The 22,197-nt window shown below is 38.8% G+C and overlaps 2 protein-coding genes and 1 pseudogene across 2 annotated transcripts; 2 read left to right on the top strand and 1 right to left on the bottom strand.

Moving 5' to 3' along the window:
- Positions 1–69: 69 nt before the first annotated feature.
- On the top strand, positions 70–6,488 carry hpse (heparanase). The gene is made up of 12 exons (XM_076979425.1): positions 70–432; positions 584–729; positions 2,635–2,763; positions 2,930–3,103; positions 3,555–3,726; positions 3,878–3,925; positions 4,176–4,269; positions 4,756–4,862; positions 5,013–5,127; positions 5,388–5,512; positions 5,588–5,740; positions 5,827–6,488. Exons 1-12 carry the CDS (start codon positions 233–235, stop codon positions 5,981–5,983), a joined length of 1,620 nt encoding a protein of 539 aa, XP_076835540.1. The 5' UTR covers positions 70–232; the 3' UTR covers positions 5,984–6,488.
- Positions 6,489–6,663: 175 nt separating this feature from the next.
- LOC143481533 (myosin light chain 5-like) lies at positions 6,664–9,319 on the bottom strand (annotated as a pseudogene).
- Positions 9,264–14,963, top strand: btc (betacellulin, epidermal growth factor family member). The gene is made up of 6 exons (XM_076980350.1): positions 9,264–9,951; positions 10,397–10,501; positions 11,443–11,560; positions 11,810–11,956; positions 12,452–12,582; positions 14,049–14,963. The coding sequence occupies exons 1-5, from the start codon at positions 9,912–9,914 to the stop codon at positions 12,579–12,581; spliced, it is 540 nt and encodes a 179-aa protein (XP_076836465.1). The 5' UTR covers positions 9,264–9,911; the 3' UTR covers position 12,582; positions 14,049–14,963.
- Positions 14,964–22,197: the final 7,234 nt, after the last annotated feature.

The following is a 22,197-nucleotide window of genomic DNA, read 5'->3' as shown; positions in this document are numbered from 1 at the left end:
ACGGAGTTGTTGTGTGTGTTGTTGAAGCCCCACCTTTAGAGGGACAGACCTGTGTAGACTTACGTCCCTCCGACACGAACTCAAAATACACTCAACAGGAAATAAGTGCCTTCGACCAAACAATGTGTGTATTTTAGTTCAAAGCGTTATTTCCTTGCCACATTTAGTAACCACGACGAAGACGATACGGATGTAGTCTACAGCTGAGATAAGTCGGGAACAACCCGGTGCCATGAATCCCTCGTTGATATTTGGGTATTTCCTCTTTCAAGCACTTTTTACAGGTGCAGTTCAGGCTCTGTTGGACAAGGAGGATTTAGTGATCCTGGATTTTGACGTTCACCGTGTGGACAATCTGGTGAGCGAAAGGTTCCTCTCAGTGACTATAGACGCGAGTTTGGTGGCTGAAGAGAAGTTCATGCACCTTCTCGGGTGAGTGTTTCAGATCCTGACGGCGCTCTCCGCTTCTGCCACACAAGTTTCGACGCAAACTCGGTGTTATGTGTTTAGTATGTACCTGCTTTGACTACTTGTTCCTTGTTTGCTATCGCGAAATAACAACACACGACTCATTTTTCACTAGGTCACCAAAACTAAGAGCTCTCGCAAACGCCTTGAGTCCCGCGTTTTTGCGTTTCGGAGGTACTACACAAGATTTCATGAAATTCAGCCCACAAAGCGAATATTTGTTATCATGGAACAATAGCAGGAATTCTCTTCGTTATCAAGGTAAACGCTTTTTTAAAACTGTATCCTACACTGTTTAACAGTGAACACATTTTGTGTGTAATTTTACACAAACGATCACAGTAATTGACTCGTGCAGTCAGAATAGGAGACCCCACCATGTCCTCATAATAAATGAGTTGAACCAATCAAATCAAAATTTCAGGTATTGTCATCCTCTCACACGAACTAATTAACTAAGACACAAATGTATGCACGTCTGGACAAATTTAATGTTCGACGCATTTATTTACACAGTCGACGCTTCCGATTCTTTGGTTAGCCTACATATTCGCAGCTTATTCGGGACGTTGGTTCCTTATTCATAAAAGGGAGCGTTCACCACGCGTGTTTGCTGCACACTTTTACAGAGATGGGGGAACAAAATGATCATGGGATTAAAGTTTATTTTTTATTTCAATACTGATATTGAGAATGTAGAAAGCATCGTAAAAATGTAATGTAAAATTGTTTTATTCCAATTCATTCCAGTTGTTTGCCGTTTGTACATAAATGTTTTAGTCTTCATCTCTATAGGGAAACCTATTTTTAGAGAGACTCTTGATGATTTTAGATGTGAAAACTAAAATCGGAGAACATGACGCATACTGTGATAGCACACAAATTAATCAGAAGAAGAAATTCCAGCTTTAGGGTTTAATAACCACAAGCTAGACATGTGATATTTTCAATTAGGAATCAAGCTGTGTGAGGAGAATTTGATTTTGGCAAGGTCCATAGTCACCACATACATCACAGCTGGCAACATGGCATATTGAGCAGTGGGCATAGGTGAATTGATTCAAATGGGCTTACTGAAGGCCTTATTGATGGCAAGCCAGAGAAATAACATGCATCATAAAGAACAGGTCACTCCGTACTAGAGGAACCTGATGTGGGCCTGGCTCAACATCACCTCATACCTCAAATCTACCTCTAAACGTGGCACATTGAGTAATCGTGTGCACAGGTGAAATGATTCAGAAGGGCAATTTCAGAGGCTTGTTGTATGTCTATATTGTGTCAGGCCAGACAAATAATAAATGCATCAACATCATTTTATACCTCAAATGTAACTGGACACAGCACATTAAGCAGTAGTATACAGAAGTCAATTGGCAGCTTCACAGGCTTAGTAATGGACTTATTCGTGGTGGGCCTGTTTTAAACCTGTTTTTGTTCCACTTTTGGGTGATGTAAGTGATTTTTGTATTTTGCATTAAAGTCACAGTAATTTTGGTATCACATGTTTAATATTTTGTTTTATAATGGTAAAATATGATCAATATGAATTTCCTTACAAGTGTATAATGGTTTGTTGAAGCTATATATTATACACACACATTTAATATATATAGAGAGAGAGATTCAAAATTGTATTGAAGGTCACAGCTGATGGACCTCTGTCCAAAATGTCCTGTCTCTCTGGAAACTTTGTGTACTTCACTACAGTAACCAAACAAATCGGAAGCTGCCAATAAGTGATTAACTTCCGTGTCGTAACGCTACAGTGGGATTTCATATTCTGATGTCAGTCATGAGAAATGGTGACCGAATTTAGTGGCCACAGATTTCTGTGTAACACTCAAAGATGTATGGGACAGAACTGAAGTTTAGACAGTTGGTCCTACTTTGTCAAAATGTTCAACCAAGGCGCATCCTTATGGGTCCTATCAATTGATTTACGCTAGTCGGAATATAATATACCGAATGTTTACCGCTACTGTTTCGCCTTTTCTCTCAGGACCTATGGTCCACATACAGGAAAGGACTGCAAATTAGTTAGTTGATCTTGAGAGGGTAACTCCTTATAATCCAGAATCATATTCTGTTTTTAGCATATACATGTTGTCCTTATGTTGACCTACATAGAAGCATGTCTGGAAAACATGCGTTTAATTTTTATAGGGCACTCATGTGACACGTCTGAGCTGCCTCCATTATTAGAAGATAAGCTGAAGCAAGAATGGGCACTGCAAGCCCAACTCCTACACCAGCAAGAGCTGCAGGACAAATATAAGAAAGTGAAGTTCTCCGGTAAGAAAGTTAATCCTGTCACCACCGAGTACAATCTAATCTGTGCAGATTTAGCCCACTACAGATCATCCAGTTTTCTTCCTTTTGACAGGGCCGTTCTGTGATTGTAAATGATGTCACGTTAACAAATGACAAATTTAAAGGTTTTGTTTTCGTGGTGTGGCAGAAGACGCAGTGGACCTGCTCTACTCCTTTGCAAACTGCTCTGGACTGGACCTGATCTTTGGTTTAAATGCACTGCTCCGAACACCTGGGAACACCTGGGACAGCCAGAACGCCGAGATGCTAATGAACTACTGTGAATCCAGACGTTACATCATATCCTGGGAGCTGGGCAACGGTGTGACTTTGGGTGTTTTGTTTTTCGTCTGAACTTTGAAGAACACTGTGATCATTAGATATTGTTTAATTTGGTGCTTTTACAGAGGTGGACATTCCAGGATCAGAGAGCAAAACTCCTTCCCAGGATTTTACTCAAGCTTGCTGGATTTTCTAATTAGTGCAGGCCAGGTAAAATTAGTGGAATCAACACAATCCAGGAAGCCTGAGCAAAATTGTGGTGAGCACTTTTACTTTCTGAACCTGGAATGTCCACCTCTGGTGCTATATATGAAAATGAAAGTGACTCTCTGATGCTGTTACTGGAATCATAAAAGCATAAAAAATAAGCAGAATATGATGATACTGCTGACATATTAATGTACCAGCATCTAAAATGATAAAACTGAGCTGTCTCTGTTCTGCTGATATTAGAGCCTGATATTGCTCTACAACTATTTTTTTTTCTCCAGAGCCCAATAGCTATGAGAAGAAGGCAGGGATCAGAGTCGACGGCCACCAGCTAGGTCAGGATTTCCTCCACCTGCGGAGCATCCTGCAGGAATCTAAACTCTACCACTCAGCAGGGCTCTATGGACCAGATGTGGGTCAGCTACGAGAACACCGCAAAGATATACTCACAGAGTACGAGGCTCATCAGTTGGTCAAAACAGATATAAATGGCTTCATTTTACGAAGTGTGTAAAATCTGCACGTTCCAGATTGTTGGAATGTACGACGTTAACCGGTTACTCACCTGTAAGATTGTTATTTGTATGTTGTTGTTTTTTAATAGGTTTTTAGAGACTGCAGCTGATGCCATTGATGCAACTACCTGGCACCAGTATGTGCATAACCTTCAGTGCACATGCATGCTACAAACGGCACGCCTCGTGCATGCCTGCTGAATGAGCAAGCAACACCTGGGCTTGGTCTTATACACCATTATACATGCTGCCTCTATTCTGTACTATAGCCTATAATAGTTCTATAATGATCTCAACTCCAACCCTAGTCAGTTTATCTATGAGTAACCTGCTGCATTGTATTTTATATTATATGCTATAATTGTTGGTTTCTTTCTTGATTATTAGTTATTATGTCAATGGTAGAGATGCAACTTTGAAGGATTTCCTAGATCCTCAAGTGCTTGATACACTGGCTGTCAAAACTAACGAGGTCCTTGAGGTAAAAGCCTATTGACTTTGTCACTTTAACCATATCTTACGTAGTTGATTAGGACGCCCATGGCTGTAACGCAGTTTGCAGTTGTTGTCTATAAGTAACTGGACAGTATTATGTACAATCAATCCCTCACCCTTTAATTCTGCTGTGCAGGAACACATGTGCATGAACCTGTGTTGACATTCTCTATATTTAACCCCAAGGTTTTTTTTTAAGTTTGCTGAATTACACATCCACAAGCAAAATGGTCATTGTTCAGTTGCCTCAAGACTCCACTGTGCTTTCTTAACCCGCCAGAGGTGTCAATTCCAGGTTCAGAAAGTAAAAGTCCTCATCCTGGTGAGGACACTTACTTTCTGAACCTGGAATTTGACACCTCTGCTTAACCCATTCTCACAGATTCTGTAAAATCACTTTACTTCAAACATAACAGCTTGCTTTATGGTGACCGTGGTTGTATTATTTACTTCTATATTTCTATTTGTGCAGGTTGTGCGTTCTGTGTCTCCTGAGAAGAAAGTCTGGCTTGGAGAAACAAGCTCGGCATACGGTGGGGGTGCCGCAGGTCTCTCGGACACATTTGTTGCTGGATTTATGTGAGTTTATGCTCTAATGAGTTTCTGCACTTACTCTGACATTTCCTCAAGGTCTTATCATTTATAATGTTTTCTTTTAAATTAACGTTGTGGTTGAAGACAGCAGCTGACATGGAAAAGTGCTTTCTGAAACATGTTTTTTTGTTGAAGGTGGCTGGACAAACTTGGACTTGCTGCACAGCTGGGTCTGAATGTGGTCATGAGACAAGTGTTAATTGGTTCTGGTTCATATCATCTGGTGGATAATAATCTTGATCCACTTCCGGTATGTTATGCGTTAGTCAAGACTGACTAAGCCCTATATAGAATCTAAAAAATATGAATACCTGCTGGTTGTTTGAAATAGGATCTAATACGTCTGATTAAGTTTGTATATTAGATCATATTCTGCCTGCTGTCAGAATATTTACATATCCAAAGTGTAATGTTCAAAGTGTTTCTTGTAAATAAACCCAAACCCTAACCTCATGCAATAAAATCCAATGATAATCTTATCCACACACTCACCCTGAGTCTTCATGGCAGGACTACTGGCTGTCAGTACTGTATAAGAGGCTTGTAGGCCCTGAAGTGCTGAAGATAGAAGTTCTCTGGACTTCAGTGCCACAGCAGCTGTTGCGTGTGTATCTTCACTGCACCAACAGGAACAGGTACTGCATATTAACCTGTACTAGGTGCTCCTGAGAATCAGTGTACATGTGAGTTTGTGACACTTGTCTCCTTAGTTCAAGTTATAGACAAGGAGCCGTCACCCTCTTCGCCCTAAACCTGAGCAAACGTCCAATCGGCATAGGTTTACCAGCCTGCATCTCCAACAGCAGCGCCGAGGCTTTCGTGCTCCAGTCAGCAGAGCCAGGGGAGGAGGGACTCTACTCCAGGTAACGTTTACTTCACTCCATCCACCATCGAATTATTCCTGCACAGCGTTTGGTTGACCTAGTATGACCCTGATTTGAATCTCCAGGGTTGTGGAGCTGAACGGAGCACCGCTGAAGATGCTGGACGAGCGAACACTCCCTCCGCTCAGCGGAGCACACGTGCCTCCCGGAGAACATCTCCAGATGCCCGGGCTGTCTCTGGCCTTCTACGTTCTGCAGCAAGCCCGTGCTGCTGTTTGCTGACAGTGTGTGCATACGAGACCTGATCAGAAATGTGTGGGCTGCCTCATCTGCTGCTGTCATGTCTGAGGGACATTAGTACTGAAGGTTTCAAATTTTTGCCAAAGAACATTAACCTAAGGCGAATGTGTTTACATTTTTGGTCACAAATGATCTTTTTTTAATACTGAAAGGCATTAACAACAATGCTTAAATCCCACATTCCTTTGGATGTATATATTTTGTGAAAATGATAAAAATCAGTTAATTGTACCTTAATCAGAAGTAAAAATATGTTTGACGAAGTGTACTATATTTATTATACAATTTAAATAATTTAATTTCTACTGTTACCCAATAAAATGATGAGTTCCTGTAATGTGTTACTGAAGTGCATGATGAACAACATTCATGGTCTGATGTCTCATGGTCTGATGTATCACGGTCTGATGTATTAGTTGTATTTTTAAAGATTTTATGATTCCAATTACAGCTTCAGCTAACCCTTTCATGGTCATATGCACTTGGTGTTCTCTTCCATCCACAAAACCTTGTTTTCAGGAGGCTGAACTGAAGGAAGAAACAAATTCCTCATTTCAAGGAAGAAAGTGAAAAAATGTGGCACACCGCTGAATTCTATTAGACGATGACACCATGAGTCGGCATTACCAACAGCCATAAGCTGATCCCTGTTGACGGGTTCATCATTCCTCCTTTTCCTCTCCGTGTGTGATTATGTAACAGAGATTTGTAGTCCAGGTGTCCTGCTGAGTCGATGATCGAGGACTGAAACATCTGACGTACCTTTTGATTAAAACGAGAAGTCCGCCGTGTCTGTGAAGGTTGTGCGTCGGCACATTTACATATTCGTACTCTGATATTTCTCACCTCTTATGCACTCAACTTGTCCGCTTGTGTCAGGGTGTGTTGCATTCTGGAATTGAAAAAAATAGCGTTGATGAAATTTCAGTTTCATGTTGCTAAATTGTGACAAGTTTATGTTGCCAACTCGGTCATGAACACATACTCATCTTTATGTATGAATCCCTTTGCATTAGGATCAAACATCTTAAAGGAATGAAATGCATGCGTGTCTTTAAGGTCCTCCTTGTCAATAAAACCATCCCTGTTTTGATCAATAAGCATAAATGCCTGTATTCAAAAAGTATGTTTGAGAAGTAGATAGGTTGGTTGGATTCTCATACTTGTTTTGTGGCATTTTGATGAAGTGCAGGTGTTCCCTCTTTGAATTCCTGGATGTGAGTCTGCTCAAATCCTCCAAACATGGAGAAGACGTTGGACCACGCCCTCTGGGCACGTTTGGCTCTGCCCTCCTTCGTCTTGGTTTTCCTGCTGTCCTGAAAGGTGTTATAATGTTACTTCAAGATTAACATTTATTTATTATTCATTTACACAAAATTAACTGATCCAGGCACATTCAGCACGGTTCAATGGCAGACTAATAGTTTTTTTAGTTCTGTTTCTAAAAACAGAAAGGGCAACATTAGGCAAATGAATAAAAAATGAATTAATGTAAAGTCTGCTATATATTAAATTACTATCTAGATAACACATGAACTACACAGAGCTATCAGGGTATCAATCAGTGTTATTCATAATGGATATCATGTTAATGTATATTATTAAAGTATTCCTAGCTTCAAATAACCTCTTTAAGAACCAACAAAGGCACCCTAAAAACATACCATTGTCCCACACGTTGGGGTTACTGTCCAAATGTTTGTCTAATTGGAGCGGAAAGCTATTGAAACATCATAAACCTATACAAACTGCTAAAACACGATGTTTTGAATGCACTCAATATGAGAATTCACTTTTTAACAAGCTGTTTAACGTACAGTATATTAAAATGTTAGCATATGTTTAACTGAATTCAGAACGCCCGATAATTCGACAGTATGGTGAGAACATTAATGCTGTCTAAAATTAGCCTTCAGAATGTGGATTGGACTCGGGGGAATTGCTATTTTAGTAAAATGACCATATGTAATTACTGAAAATAGACAGCTGTCAGGACTGCATGAGTATCTGCAAGTTTTAAGATATTCTTGTTCTGTGATGTTTTATAAACTATGCCTTATGTTTATATATATCCATGGTAAAAGTTCAGTAAAGGTGTTAGAAATGCTCAATTCAAAATGACAGGCTTTCAAATCACGGAGAGCAATGCAACTGTATTTATATTTGCACTTTTCATATACAGTGGCAAAGTATTTTGCATAACCAAATTAAATAACAAAGCTTATATATACTATATCCTGAGATCTGTCGTTTCAGAAAGAAAAGAAGGGGCTTACATACATAAACAAAGCTATTTAAATAGAAAATATAATTAAACACAATTGAAATAAGTACATTACAAATGGAGTTCACTTTTACAAAAGTGTAAAAATAAAATCTAAACCAGGAACTAAAATAAATGTTATAAAAATAAGTACTGAATGTTAACATTAAAGTGAGTCTCCTTTTCGTCAATTAATTCATTAAATAAATGAATTAAATTAGAAAAGTATTTTTCCAATGATGATTCACGTTATGATACGGCCATTATACTGATAATATATAATATATTATATTATATTATATATAATATTATATAATATAATGGCTGGAGTCTTATATTATATTATATTATATATAATATTATATAATATAATGGCTGGAGGCTGTTTCAGAGATTCTGTACTAAATCTATTAAACATGATCGTGGCTGCTGCGTGGTCCCACGTAGAGGACTCGCTGTCTGGAGCATTAATTGGTGCTCAGCAAAGCAATTTAATTCCTCATCTCATGTGAACTGCGGGTTATATAAAAAATAATAATCACTTTCATACACATCGTTTGCTGCTTTATGCTTGTAAAATAACGCATTGTTCATTTTGAATGTTTTTATTTAAATGAAAATAGGTTTGTCCACTAGGTGGCAATGTTCACATACTGAATTATTCTCCCTCACGACGAATAGTTGTTTCACTTACGTTATTTTGGGTGTTATGATATTTATATATTCAAGGTTAATATGCAAACACTTCGACACTTGGCAAGAATATTACCTAATCGTTTTACTGTTGGAAATACATGGACATTGTCACACATCTCAATTATTTTAATGCATGATTTGGTGTTGTGTTACCGACTAATTTATACCAAACAATTTGAGATTAAATTTTTTGCGCGGTTAAATGATAGTGAAGGCGTGTCTACATAATTACATAATTTACTGATAATCCGTAGGTTAACGTAATAAGTCTGAGTTTGTGTTCCCACCGGGTTGAGTACTGTGGTCAGTGCTAACCTGGGGCACAGGCTGAAGGCCTCGTTGTGTGTGGTGGCCTCCATCACTCCAGGCCTGTTCCAGCCTCACATCAGTGTCGTGGGGAATGATGTGTGTTCGGCTGGCCAACCCACACAATTTATATTTGTGAGGTAACACGAATGAACTATTGTGCTCATGTGTATGCAGTGACTTAGAACTTCATTAAACGTGTGTGTTTTGTAGTAGAACAGTGCTGTGGTTTTACTGTAATGCCAGATGAAGTGAAACTCCTACAACTGCGACTGTGTTCGCTTCTGTGTTACTTAAGGAGTTCATTAGCGATGTTGTTGCGGTTCCGGGCGTTGTTGTTACAGTTATTAATAAGTCAGTACCGGCTTCGTTTTCGGGTAGGCGGATATAAACCGGCACCGCCCCCTTGAATCGGTAAACCAACCTGAAACTGGCATGCTGAAACACAGACTAACTAAACTAAGGAAAACAAGTGTACCGTGTAATGTGTAACTACGCACACGAGGACGAGTTGTTGGTGCAAACAAATATATGCGACATTGTGGATGCTGATAACGACGGCAGAACCGAACCGCAGTGTGAAGACTGTGAAGAGATGACCTCCACCATGAACTACTACTGATCTGGAACCGTAGCAAGTCACAGATGGATAAGACACACGAGTTAATGTTGTGGGTATTTACAGGTAAGAACCGCACAGCCTCTTACAGCGAGATTAAAGGACGAAAAGTTATCTTTTTAGGAAGGAAGGACCATCTACAACATGCACTTGTGAAGTATGCATTGGGAAGTCTCTGCTATTTTTTGCATATGGACAGTGGAAGGAGTGGTTAGGCATGAGAGTAATGCTTGTGAGAATGTTGAGCGTCTTCTTTGGGAATTTTCTGGCTTTTTCTTACTTCAGCTGTTACATTTCAGGTGTTGGGTTTTTTTTTGTTATCCAGAGAGCTGGATGTGTGTTGGAATCCAATCTTGGGTCAGGAATAGTCATAAAAGCACGTGACAAGGCCCCACATAGATAGTTCTGGACATTATGGAGTTTTATTCATATTAAGATAATAGATGCGTCATTGTTTGCATGTATTTGTGTGCATGGTGGCACCTGTGATTTGTTTGTTTTCTGCCTGTAGTTGTGGCCCTATGCAAATATTCACAGGCTCAATGGAATGCCACAAAAGACACAGCAAATACAACTGTGTCCTGCGGTCCCCATGACGACAGCAACAACTGCTCAGGTAAATAATTTGGCATCTCCCCGTGCTTTCATGTCCAATCATCTGCCTTGAACCAATAAAACAAGTTTAAGGCAAAACAATATCTCTATTGTGTACATGCTGTCAGCTGTTATTGAATACACTGAGAATTCACAAGGAATTTAGATAAAGATAATGGCCAAAAATGTTGTGTCTTTGTTTCATTATCCAGCACTATCCGTGTGTTTCAGGTTTTAAATGTTCTTGGGTGGTTCAAGAATACGGGCGGTCATATTCAGCTCATGTCCTGTACAGTCCACTTGATTTTAAAGAAGGGCCCCCGTCAGGCAGAAAGAAAGGACTTATTTCACACACGTCTATACACAATGCTGTGTACGCTCAGATAAAATTGAAAGATGTTTTAGAATTGTAATGTATTCTCAGTTAAGACCAGTTCAAAGCACTAATATTGAGAGGTAATCCCCTGATGCCAAGCAAGAATATCATGTTACATGTGCTGGCGAGTAGTAACCAAACCCTGTTCCATTCAACTAGTAATCATTCTGAAGGCATCGGGGCTTCGAGTTTCAGAGGGCAGCTGAAATGCAGCTGGTTGGCTGTCTCACCCTTTTCGCCGCAGTAGCCTTTAGCGTCCTGCAGTAAGACACACAAAAAAGTCCTTTTTGAAAAAGACACAAAGGGTACTCTTTAATTTGACCTCAACTTCTGCCATGCCATGATGCCTTTTCAGTGTGAAACCTAGTGGCAAAGATTCTGATTATCTGCTTATTCTGATTATCTGATTAAATTAGGCAAGATTCTGATTATCTTTCCATGTTTCTACTTGGCTAAAGCTGTAGAGGGGTGGAAATAGAAATCTTTGGGCTTTGCATTCGTGCACATTCAGATGTGAGCTGTGCTGTTGAGCGTGTAGCTAATGCTGCTCCCACGTCAGCGTGTTTGATTATTTCTGTCTGGTACAGAGGAAACGGACATCCACGGTGAGAGTGGCCACTTTTCCAAGTGTCCTCAGGAGTACGAGCACTTCTGCATTCATGGGAGCTGTCACTTCGTGCTGGAGCTGAACGTTCCTGCCTGCAGGTAAGGTTTTGATCTGTCTCGTCCCCGCCAACAGGGCTGGCTTTAGTTAGAAGGTAAAAGCAAGTCTCGCCTGACCACTTGATCAGTTTATCAGGGCTCTACTAAAGCCTGTTGTATTATTTGATGTGATAGTCTAACCATACACCATGTTGCTTTTTCATAATTCTTCCCTTCCCCATAGAACAGTGCTGATTTTCTTCTGGGTTCCTCTTCTCTTCTGTGATGTTGAATTATCTGGTTTTCACACAGATGTGATAGTGGATATATTGGCTCAAGATGTGAATATCTACACCTTGGTTGGCTGAAGATTGAGCGTGAACACATAGTGATTGCTGGTGTTGTAGCCGGACTGGTCTTTCTTCTTCTCGTCATTGTCTTCATATTCATCTGTGTACAGTAAGTGATGGACCCCAACTTATTTCCAGTGATTGTGTGTGCTTTGGTTTGCTTAAACTGTAAAATTGATTTTTTTTTTCCAAACCACCTTCTCTGCACACTTCCTTGTCCACATTCCAGTGGGTTTAAAGGTGTGGGCACCACTCACTGGTATGTAATCAGATCACAAAGTGCTGTTTATGAGGCAATCTAGTGCTGTGGCTGGATCGTTTTGTTATGGAAAAATGTGTCCTCCCTATACGACAAGTCATAACGTTACTGCTGTATCGTACACAAATAATTTTATCACACTAATCACTCTGAAAAGGGGCTGGTGTGAAACCACTGTGTATTTATCAGATAGTAAGACTGAGCCAGTCAACAAGTGCTAATCACAGGTGTGGAAGAGGCTTTGAAAGTTCGTGGTTGTTAATAAGGTGATTTGTACAGTGAGGGTGATTCATGAAGTGTGCAAATAAAAATAATGAAGCATATTTTCATACTTTCTTGTTGCAGTAGCAGAATGAAGCCATGTGGGAAAAAAAGAAAAAATGAAAAAAGGCGTGATGATGAGAGTCTTCATACACTGAACCCAAACGAATCTTCGACTGTGCTCGCAGACACATCTGATACAAACACTGTATGAAGTGAGTATCTTCAAGATCCCGACATTCTTTTGAGTACATGTATATTTTTCCATTCACCCCATGCAATGCTGATCGTCTACTTGGTACCTGACTGTTCAGAGCTTAGATATTAACCTGTGATTGGTAAGGGAATTAATCATGACCCAGCCATTTATCTTGATATTAGAATTAAAGCCATAGCATATGCATTAGTAATTGTTACCTTGATGTAAAATAATAATTAAAAAAGGCACAGAAAACATTGGTCTGCTACTCGTGGGGTTAGTCTTCAAGTCTCGGCATCTCTTAAGTCGATTTGGGATCCGCGTGTCCGATAAAGGGGATGGCACCGTTTCCACTCCTTTAAAGGACAAAGAATGTGATCCTCACTGAGGTGTATCGAAAGCATCAAGTCACTCTTGGAAGTGGCACAAGGGAAGGTGTGCATAAAACCTCCAACCATGAAGCACGTCTGGCTTGGCGTGCATTATTTGTGCATTGCTCACAGCTAGCCTCTCTGGTGAACACTAAATCATATCCAGCGTCCAGCTAGCTCGGGAGGAGGCCTTGACCACTTCTCCCACTGCGTTGTGGCTTTTTCAACAACAAAAAAACGGCAGTAATGGCTCACCATTCTGCTCTTAATAATAGGGCTGTAGTAGATTTGATTTCAAATGTAAGTTAAAGTGGCCTTCTTCTTGTACAGCTGTTCTGTTGAACTCAACAGTAGCAAGTATAACTGGTATGTAAAATCTTATGAGTAAACATCCTGAGTGCCTAGACAAAACAAACAAAAGACTCCCAAGAAAAGAAAGTGCTGATTATGAAGAGCGAATCATTGGAGTGTTCACAGCAGGGTCCCGGCCTAAAGATGGAAATCTCTGCAAAGCTTGAATGTGTTTTAACTCTTTACACACAGTGCTGGTTTACTTTATGAGAATCAGAGAGAATTTGACAGTCACTGGTAATCAGCCTTTCATAGTACCAGCAGTTCATTGATATGGACGACTGAATGTGTAAGTACTGTGTGAAGGGGTAAACCGATTAAACTCTATCAGCTATGCATTCTTTCTATGTTTTCGTTCTAATGTAATTGATCAAAAATGCAATATAATTGGCTTATGCAATTCAAAGCATATTTTAATTAGCATGTTTTTTTTAGCTGTGCAGCTAGCTGTTAACCAAGGGCCACAATTCCTTCCTTTAGAAAACTAGCTGTATAACAATCCAGTATTACTAGTAATAAGCAGCACTGGTTGGCACTTATTCTAAGTATGTGTGAAGTCCGGATCTCATTGGAGGAAGCGTGCTCATGTGCTTTATGGCTTCATGTGGCAAAGCCACGTTTTGAAGTGTGCATCATCTTTGAAGTACACTTAAGCACAATCTCAGTGTAGGCCACAATTGTCCCAACTTTCTTTGTAGCTGTACGTGTGGAGCTCTGTGCTGTGGTAACAGCCTGGATGGCCTTGTTGATTTGTCTGCAGGGCTGTGTGTAGCTGGCCAGCGAGGCATGGTCCCGCCTGCCAGGCAGGGAGATGGGCTGAGTGATAAATGAACCCGAAAGCACAAAGACAAGCAGCCAAGCTGTTCTCCTCGGGCGTGCAGTTGAAAGTGGACTTTAAATGGACCTATGAGCCGTGTACCTCAGCCAGCGTTTGTGCACTAGTGCACAGTTCTTCCTTTATGAGCCGAGCGCCTCCGTCCGGCTACGGAGAAGGGCCAACACGCGCATGAAGAAACAGCAGGATGGACGTTTAGTTTGAAATCAGTGTCAGCACGGAGTCCACCAGGTTCCTGTGACTTGGGCAGTGTTCTGCATGCAGTTAGTGTTGTGCAAGAGTACTGGCTGTGGTGTATGATGGACTACTACACAATCTGCGTTCTTTATAATAAACTGGATTCTTTCAAATAATTCAATGAAATGATGAAAGTAGTAAGGTTACTTCATATTACAGTTGATCATTCCATCGGTAGTGCTCCACAGAAAACATGAGGTATTATACTGTCTGTTCCTGCCATGTAAACAGATGTTTATGGAGTCTTGAGACCCTCGGGGGCAAAGTGCAATGAAAACAGCCTTCAGATGTATGTTTCAGTGGTGTATACCCGGTAATCAGTCTGATATTACTGTTGTATTTCAAGTTGCTTATATTTCTTTGTCCAAATGTTGAATGACCAACAGTTGAAAATAATTTTACAAATTACTTTGATCTATTTATTACTTGGAATATGTCCAGAACATGATAAATGGCCGTTTTCTTGTTTGCTAATATAGTGTTATGTGCAGTGACATTCAATTGTGATAAACATTCATTCTAGTTGTGACAAAAATGAACTAGTTCCACTGTAGAGAGGTTTTCACGAAAACCTGTCACAAATAAATAAATTGTTTTCACATATTTGTCTACAAACTTTCATTTATTCTTATGCACACCTCGATATCGACAGCAAGGATGTCGCTTCAAACACTTATCTACAAAAGTTTATATTTTCAGCTCAGTTAACCGTTTCGGTTCAGTTGTTTTGGGAAAGCAATGTTTGATGTTTGCTTATTCTTAAACTTCTGGTGAAAGTGACTTGTGCATGACACTGAAATGTCCACTCTTAACATGTCTGGATAGCTTGTTTCGAGGGTTTTGATCGTTTGACCCTGTTGCAGAGGTAAATGACATTTACCATGCTGCTTTGTGTCCTAATTATGATGTTGCTACACATGCCACCTCAGCTTAGTTATTTAACCACAGCCATAACTGATAAAGCTTTGAAGTTCCATAGTTTTCAAAGAGGTTTTATTGCTCTTAAGTCTTAGAAGTCTGAGTGCACTCACGCTGACCGAAACCATTCAGGATGATCAGTACAGCTGACCTTGTGTTTCACAGGGGCCATAAATAGCTTGATGACACTGATCAGAGCTCGTCAGGAATCCTACACCTCTGGCAGTGTTAACGCATGGTACAGGCATGGATGTCAGCCACTGCACCGAGGTTACTTGCATGCTACATCGATACTACAAATAATTAAAGCCAGAAAAGGATAAGGACTGTTGTGAATTTTATACAGACTTTATATGTATTCTGATTTTTTCCTATTTGTGCAGATGAACCTCTGTCTGAAACATCCTGTTTTTTAGAAAACTCTGACTAAAACATCTGCAATTTTGAACTCTATATAAATATGTCAATGTAATGTGATAATACAAAGCCTCTAATAATAGAGTTCATGTATTTACATGAATGGCACATTTGGACACATATGCAGAACAAGTCATCTAATTAGATCACTGAATGAAGGCATGGCCTCTTATGTAAAGGGAACACTGCCATCTAGAGTTAAACTTGAGTAGTACTTACTTTGCTGAACCGCCTATGAACATCATATATCCATAATAATAGTAATAGGGTTGATCAAAGCAGAACCTCAAAAAAATAATAATCAGTAGAATAATCAAGGATTGGAAACATGTACATCTGCACATGTGCACCATTAACAATAATTAGGTTGTAATTAAATGTTCTAAAGTCTGACTACCAGTGATAAAATACATGTTTTGGTAAAACCCCTATCATCAGAAATAATGTTGGGCACAAAAATTAGTCCTTCAATATAAACAGAGTTCTCTCAGATACAACATTCAATCTTCCATTAGTTTCATGGGAGGATAAAATATTTTAATTAGATCTTAGGACTAATATCTTTATCAAGCATATGAAAAGTGCCTGATTGTTACGACCCTTAGGTCAATGTAGGATTATGTATCGCTCACTAGGGATGTCATAAGGCGCGATATGTGCGATATGTATGTTACATACAGTGTGGAGGGCTCCACGGTCAAGCATGTAAATCAGATTAGCAGCACAGCACTCCTACCTTTTATAAATCAACATCTGACTCTTGTCATCTTTCTCTAGATTAGATTGTTTCCATTAATGAATATTATTCGTGCTTTGTGAAGAATGTTTTAGGTTTTCTTATCAATTGAAATATTGGATCAGCCATGATTCAATTGTTTGTTCCAATTTAGGAATTCCATTTAATTAAAATCTTTTAAAAATGTATGCATAAGGCCTCATTCTAGTCTATAAACAGTCCCCACCCCCACTGCCATTAACAGTAGGAATTTTGTATTCATTGTTTTTCTTTTTTATCCTTTTTTACTGTAGATATACCATCAGATATAGTCCCGATACATGCATAGAGGCCAGTGAGGTGCATTGTTCTAATGACTGGCCTGCAAAATATACATCATTCATGCGTCACTTTTTCACATGTACTTGTTAAATCCGGACACTTCCGTTAACAACCTCCACTTACCAGACAAGCAAGAAAAGGGATAATTCCAATCCTTTATAGAGTGGTTTAATGCATTTGGTCTCATCATAAGCATATTCACAGATTTAAATTATTTCAAATGAACAGCCTGTAGATTGCTATTTACCAACACATAGTACATAAATGTATTCAATTATCAACTATTGTATGCATGGTCTACAGTATGTTGCCATGGATGTTGGTTTATGCCTTCATCCACAATCTTCCTTTTACATTGTTATTCTGTATTTTCAAGAGATGCTCCTTTTCTGTATTCCCGATGGTACATACGACAATACTACAAATGTGTTAGAAGGGGCAGGAGTGACAGGAAAATCACCACAACTCTAGTATTGAAGTGCTGGAATTCATTTTTCTCTCAAATAGTCTCAATATGGCTTAATGTACTTCAACACTTAATGCTTTTTCTAAATGAAAGTTCTTTTGGTTCTAAGTGGTGTGTGTATATATATATATATATATATATATATATATATATATATATATATATATATATATGAGAGAGAGAGAGAGAGAGAGAGAGAGAGAAAGAGAGGCATGAAGGCATCAAAACTATGAATGAACACATGTGGAGTTATGTACTTAAAAAAAGGTGAAATGAGCTTCAAGAGGTAGTCACCTGAAATGGTTTTCAGGTTTGCCTTAGAGAGAGAATGCCTTGAGTGTGCAAAGCAGTAATCAGAGCAAAGGGTGGCTATTTTGAAGAAACTAGAATATAAAACATGTTTTCAGTTATTTCACCTTTTTTGTTAAGCACATAACTCATACATGTGTTCATTCATATTTTTGATGACTTCAGTGAGAATCTACAATGTAAATAGTCATGAAAAAAACACATTTAATGAGGAGGTGTGTCCAAACCTTTGGCCTGTACTGTATATATCAATTTGCTATATCATGCTATATATTTTTCCTCCCCAAAATGTACATTTTCCCCATAATAGCATGATTTCCAGAGCATTTTACCAAGACAAAGATAATAGTCAGGTCAGCATGTTTCATTGTTCTAAAACCACCATGTTAGTGGTGAATACAGACAAATTAACATCACAACAAACCCACATATGATGGTGCATGCTGTGACAAGACCAAGACCTCATTGTAATTTTTGTTATTTTAAACATTTACCATTTGAACTAACATGTAATGAACAAAAGAGCTCGTTATTTTTAATTGGCTCAGATGTCATGCTGAGATGAAGCTGGAAAGGAGGAGTGGAAGATGTTAACTGGGTCTATAAATATGAATATTCCTACAAAAACGGCTAATGCAGTATTCAAGACACATATGCGTGTATATGTGTCCGTCTGTGTAATATTGTATATCTCTGTATAACTGTCATGTTAACAATCTCCTGGTTATTCTACATATGTTCATGATTGTGGGTTCATGATATGTTCATGAAGAAAAGTTCATAACCTTCACAGGATCAAAGCAGGAGGAGATCTATAGATCTCTTTGTGCACACTGTCACAGCTAAACATCTCATATGTTCCTTATATTAACAAGCTACAGCCTCGGGGTTCATTTTTGACACAGCTGACTCTTCATAATACAAATGTAGCTATTCTCCATCACCAAACAATAACCATGTGCAGGTGTAATCTTAAACAGAATGTAGTGATTCAGGGTGATGTGGATTCTTGCGCAGAATGCTGACTGTGCTAGGCAGACACTGGCGTCATCTAGGTCCTTTGTATATAAAGCTCTTACTTCATCATTAAATGACACTTGGCTGCAAAATGTATGCCACCTCTCACTACCTGTCACTTAATAGTAAATGTATTATTCTAGAGATGATTCTATAAATGGCATGTTTCTCAACAACTGTCCTACTGCAGGAAAGCTGTACATCAATTAGTTATACACTCAGCTTTCCATAATCCTATTGCTGCTATTGATAGGTAATGATAGTCATTGATAAACAATAATATGTGTTGTATTATAGTTCACTAAAAACTCTAGCTATAATTCGAGTACAGACTTTTCTTCCACTAGATATCACTAGGTAGGTCCATAATTGATGATGCCATAGAAAGCTCAGTATGCTTCACAGCAGGAATGATATTCATTCAAAATCCAGACACCTACCTACATAATATAATTCATTATATTGCAGTTTTTGTTCATGATTTATGCTGTTGTTTGATTTAATGGCATTTTGAAATCTATCAGAAGTTGGGTCATCAGATTTCATCCACAATGCTGCATCTATTCTATGTGATTCTGTAAGAATCACACATTTCTCTGTTGAGGGAGGGCAGAGAGGTGTTATTCTCATAGCCTAGTATATCAGCAACTTATGTAGTGTGTGGAGCGCACAGAGCAGATTGATTGCTGAAATGAGGTTATAACTCCTAGTTAGACTCATAGTTGCATGTGTTGCTAAGACCTGGCTTGAGTCAAACATATCTGTGTGATGTCCAATTAAATAACATGGCGAACATCAGTGTGATGGAAAACATTTGTCAGTCTACCCAGATGTATATATAAACAATGCACATAAGTTATCCATTCCCCATATAAAAACTACAATGCACGCCACACCATAAACTAATTAACGCAGCACAGAATGTAAGTAAGCATTGCTTTCTCATAGATGTGATCCATATGGTCCTGGAACATGAGCTTGTTATCAATTATTGTCCCCAGATATTTGAAATTAGGCAGCTGCTTTACTTTCTGAGCGTTTATGTTGACTGGCGTTATGCAGTATCAGAGCAGTTTCATTTCTCCTGGTCTCAAATGTGCAGCTTTTTACTGTTACTGACCTCAAGATCCATCATCTAAGCTGGAGACAAGACTGCTTTTGTATTCCAGTAAGAAGGGCTTGCTGCGTCTTACTGGCAGGAAATAAGAGCTATATTGCCTGCATATTCGATGTAAGAGATATCACTGCTATTACAGCGCACCTTATTTAAATTTAACAGCAAAGGGGACCAATCAGAACTTGAGGTACCCCAATATTCAGGACAAGGTAGTCAGATAACATATTTTTAATATAGGCCTGCTGAGTCCATTCATTCAGGAATAATCTATCCAAAACTCCAGGTTAGTATTGATGTTCAGATTGCACAGGGGCTTTATGGGAAGATGAGGCTTATCTGTATTACAATCTGCAGAAAATCCATAAAAATAATCCAGATAGAACCATTTGCTTTACCATTTAAGTGCTGATGTACCTTTTCCACTAACGTGACTCTGGCATTGTCAATAACACAATTTGCACAAGAAACAAACTCTTCATTAACTTGAGATAAAAGTTCTTTCCAGACTAGATGACCAATGCCTTTACTGCTGTCAGCAAGGGAACAATGAATTCTGATGTGTGCGAGAGAATTCCTCATGAGAATTTCAGGTCATCTGTCCTTGAACTGATACCAAAGAGCAGTTAGGGTCATGCAGCAAGACAGCAACTCAAGGCACACAAGCAAATGTATCTCACAATGTTTGAAGAAAAAACAAACTTACGTTTTCAGAATGACCTATTTAACGTCCAGGTGTAGACCCCACCGTTATGTAAGGTGTCAAGAGCTGAAATGCACAGTTCATATCTGGAGGCTTACAAATGTCAATGAACTGAAGTAGGTTTTCTAGGAATGCGCCAAAATTCATCCATGTCATTATGAGGCACTACTTAACAACTACAGAAAGTGTTTGGCTGTAGTTATTGTTAAGGGAGTATAAACAGCTGTTGAAAGGAAGGAGGCATTAAAAGTTATTATGGCCTTTTATAATAATTTTATTGCACAGCAGAGCAAATAAAGCCATTGACTGAAAGGTCACACATGAGTCAGAGATGGAGGTGCAGATGAAGCATGAGAGATTATTATTAGAGAGATTATTTTGAAAATGTCAGGCCTTTTTGAACTCAAGAAGGAAGAAACTTTTCTTAACACTTGACAGAGATTTTCCCAGTGCTTCTGACCCTTCCGGTATTTAATGTCTAAGAATGTCTAACTGTGTGGTTATTACCTGTATGAATAGCTCTGAGGCCTGTAAGTATTTGATACTGTTATGAAGTATAAATTATGGAACTCTTTATGTCTAAAGTAGGGCAGATGGAAGCTGGTATCTTCATGAGGGGAGATGAGAATTAGTGTTCATTTGCTTTATGTGAATCTTTTCTTTCTTTCATTGTCATTAACACTGAGCACTGCAAAATCAAATATTGTTATTGTGAGGTTATTCTATAATGCTTTGGTTGTGAATTAGTAACACACTGAGGTAATGATCTATCTAGCACACAGGAATCTCCTCCGCTAAACCATGTCCACCCAACTATGACCTGATGCTTTATTCACTAGGCTACAACCATGTGTATGTTTTCATCTTTTATGGATGAATGTTGTCTGCATTTTCTTTTTGTTGACTGTAAGACCTGTCAAGCAAATGGCATGGTCTACTTTATTTTACCAGGAAAGGAATGGTAGCAAAAGATACCATAATGAGCTATGATTTATACTTATCCAAAGCCCCTAAGCTTTAACTGTAGTCCTGTCTCCATAACTCCTTACTTTAGAAACATGACCATTTAATCCATGTCTATTTTTCTCTGACTCATTCTCTGGCTCATTAGGCCATTGATGAAAACAACTCATGCCTCTTCCCCTTCATCTATGGGGCAATCAAATGTCTTTCATGCTGCAGTGTGAGGGAAAAGAATAGCAGCACTTCTTTGTGAGAGGGTAAGTTTACTTCTGATTGCTTTTACACTTTTACAGCTGGGAGTCTCACAAGAGATACAAAATATCTCCATATGGATACACATTCCAAGTGTACAGCTATGTGACCGTCGGGAGATATGTTATTTTTGTTAATATTTTCTAAGCTATTCTGATTTACTGAAGCAGGAAAAGACACTTTAACGGTTCTATCAAGCAAGAACTCGGCGTAGGCAAAGGGATAAAAGCTCAATGTCAGATGGGGAATAAAAACCTTCACTCCTTTTCCCTTGCATGGCCCAATAATTATTTGGACTAGAATTCTAAACACGAAACTGAAAGCATAATAACAAGCAAGAACAAACAAGAATAATAACAAGCATAATATTTGTTCCTGTCATGAGAATATAACGATAACATTTTTGTCAGTGTTTTCTCAAAATTTTGCTCTTAGCAGTTGATGATTTAATATAGCAGACAAAACATTTTGATGATAAGCCTGTTATTGTCACACTTTATAAAATTGTCTAAGTGCAATAAAACTTTAAATAGGTCCACCTTATCGATTTCTAAGAAATATATTTAAATCAAGCTAAAAGCAGATTTAAGCAATCGTTTTATGAAATGAAAGAGAAACAGC

Source organism: Brachyhypopomus gauderio, chromosome 18 (assembly GCF_052324685.1).
Source record: "Brachyhypopomus gauderio isolate BG-103 chromosome 18, BGAUD_0.2, whole genome shotgun sequence".
Taxonomy (NCBI): domain Eukaryota; kingdom Metazoa; phylum Chordata; class Actinopteri; order Gymnotiformes; family Hypopomidae; genus Brachyhypopomus; species Brachyhypopomus gauderio.
This window is presented reverse-complemented; position numbering and strand designations above follow the sequence as displayed.

What these genes read in the sequence shown, in the direction of transcription:
- btc (XM_076980350.1), top strand. Translation starts at nt 9,912, where the DNA reads ATGGATAAGACACACGAGTTAATGTTGTGGGTATTTACAG. An exon ending in CGACAGCAACAACTGCTCAG is followed by an intron (nt 10,502 to 11,442) that starts GTAAATAATTTG and finishes TGTCTGGTACAG; the next exon opens with AGGAAACGGACATCCACGGT. An exon ending in TTCATATTCATCTGTGTACA is followed by an intron (nt 11,957 to 12,451) that starts GTAAGTGATGGA and finishes TTCTTGTTGCAG; the next exon opens with TAGCAGAATGAAGCCATGTG.
- hpse (XM_076979425.1), top strand. Translation starts at nt 233, where the DNA reads ATGAATCCCTCGTTGATATTTGGGTATTTCCTCTTTCAAGCACTTTTT. An exon ending in TAAGAAAGTGAAGTTCTCCG is followed by an intron (nt 2,764 to 2,929) that starts GTAAGAAAGTTA and finishes GTGGTGTGGCAG; the next exon opens with AAGACGCAGTGGACCTGCTC. An exon ending in CGCAAAGATATACTCACAGA is followed by an intron (nt 3,727 to 3,877) that starts GTACGAGGCTCA and finishes GTTTTTTAATAG; the next exon opens with GTTTTTAGAGACTGCAGCTG.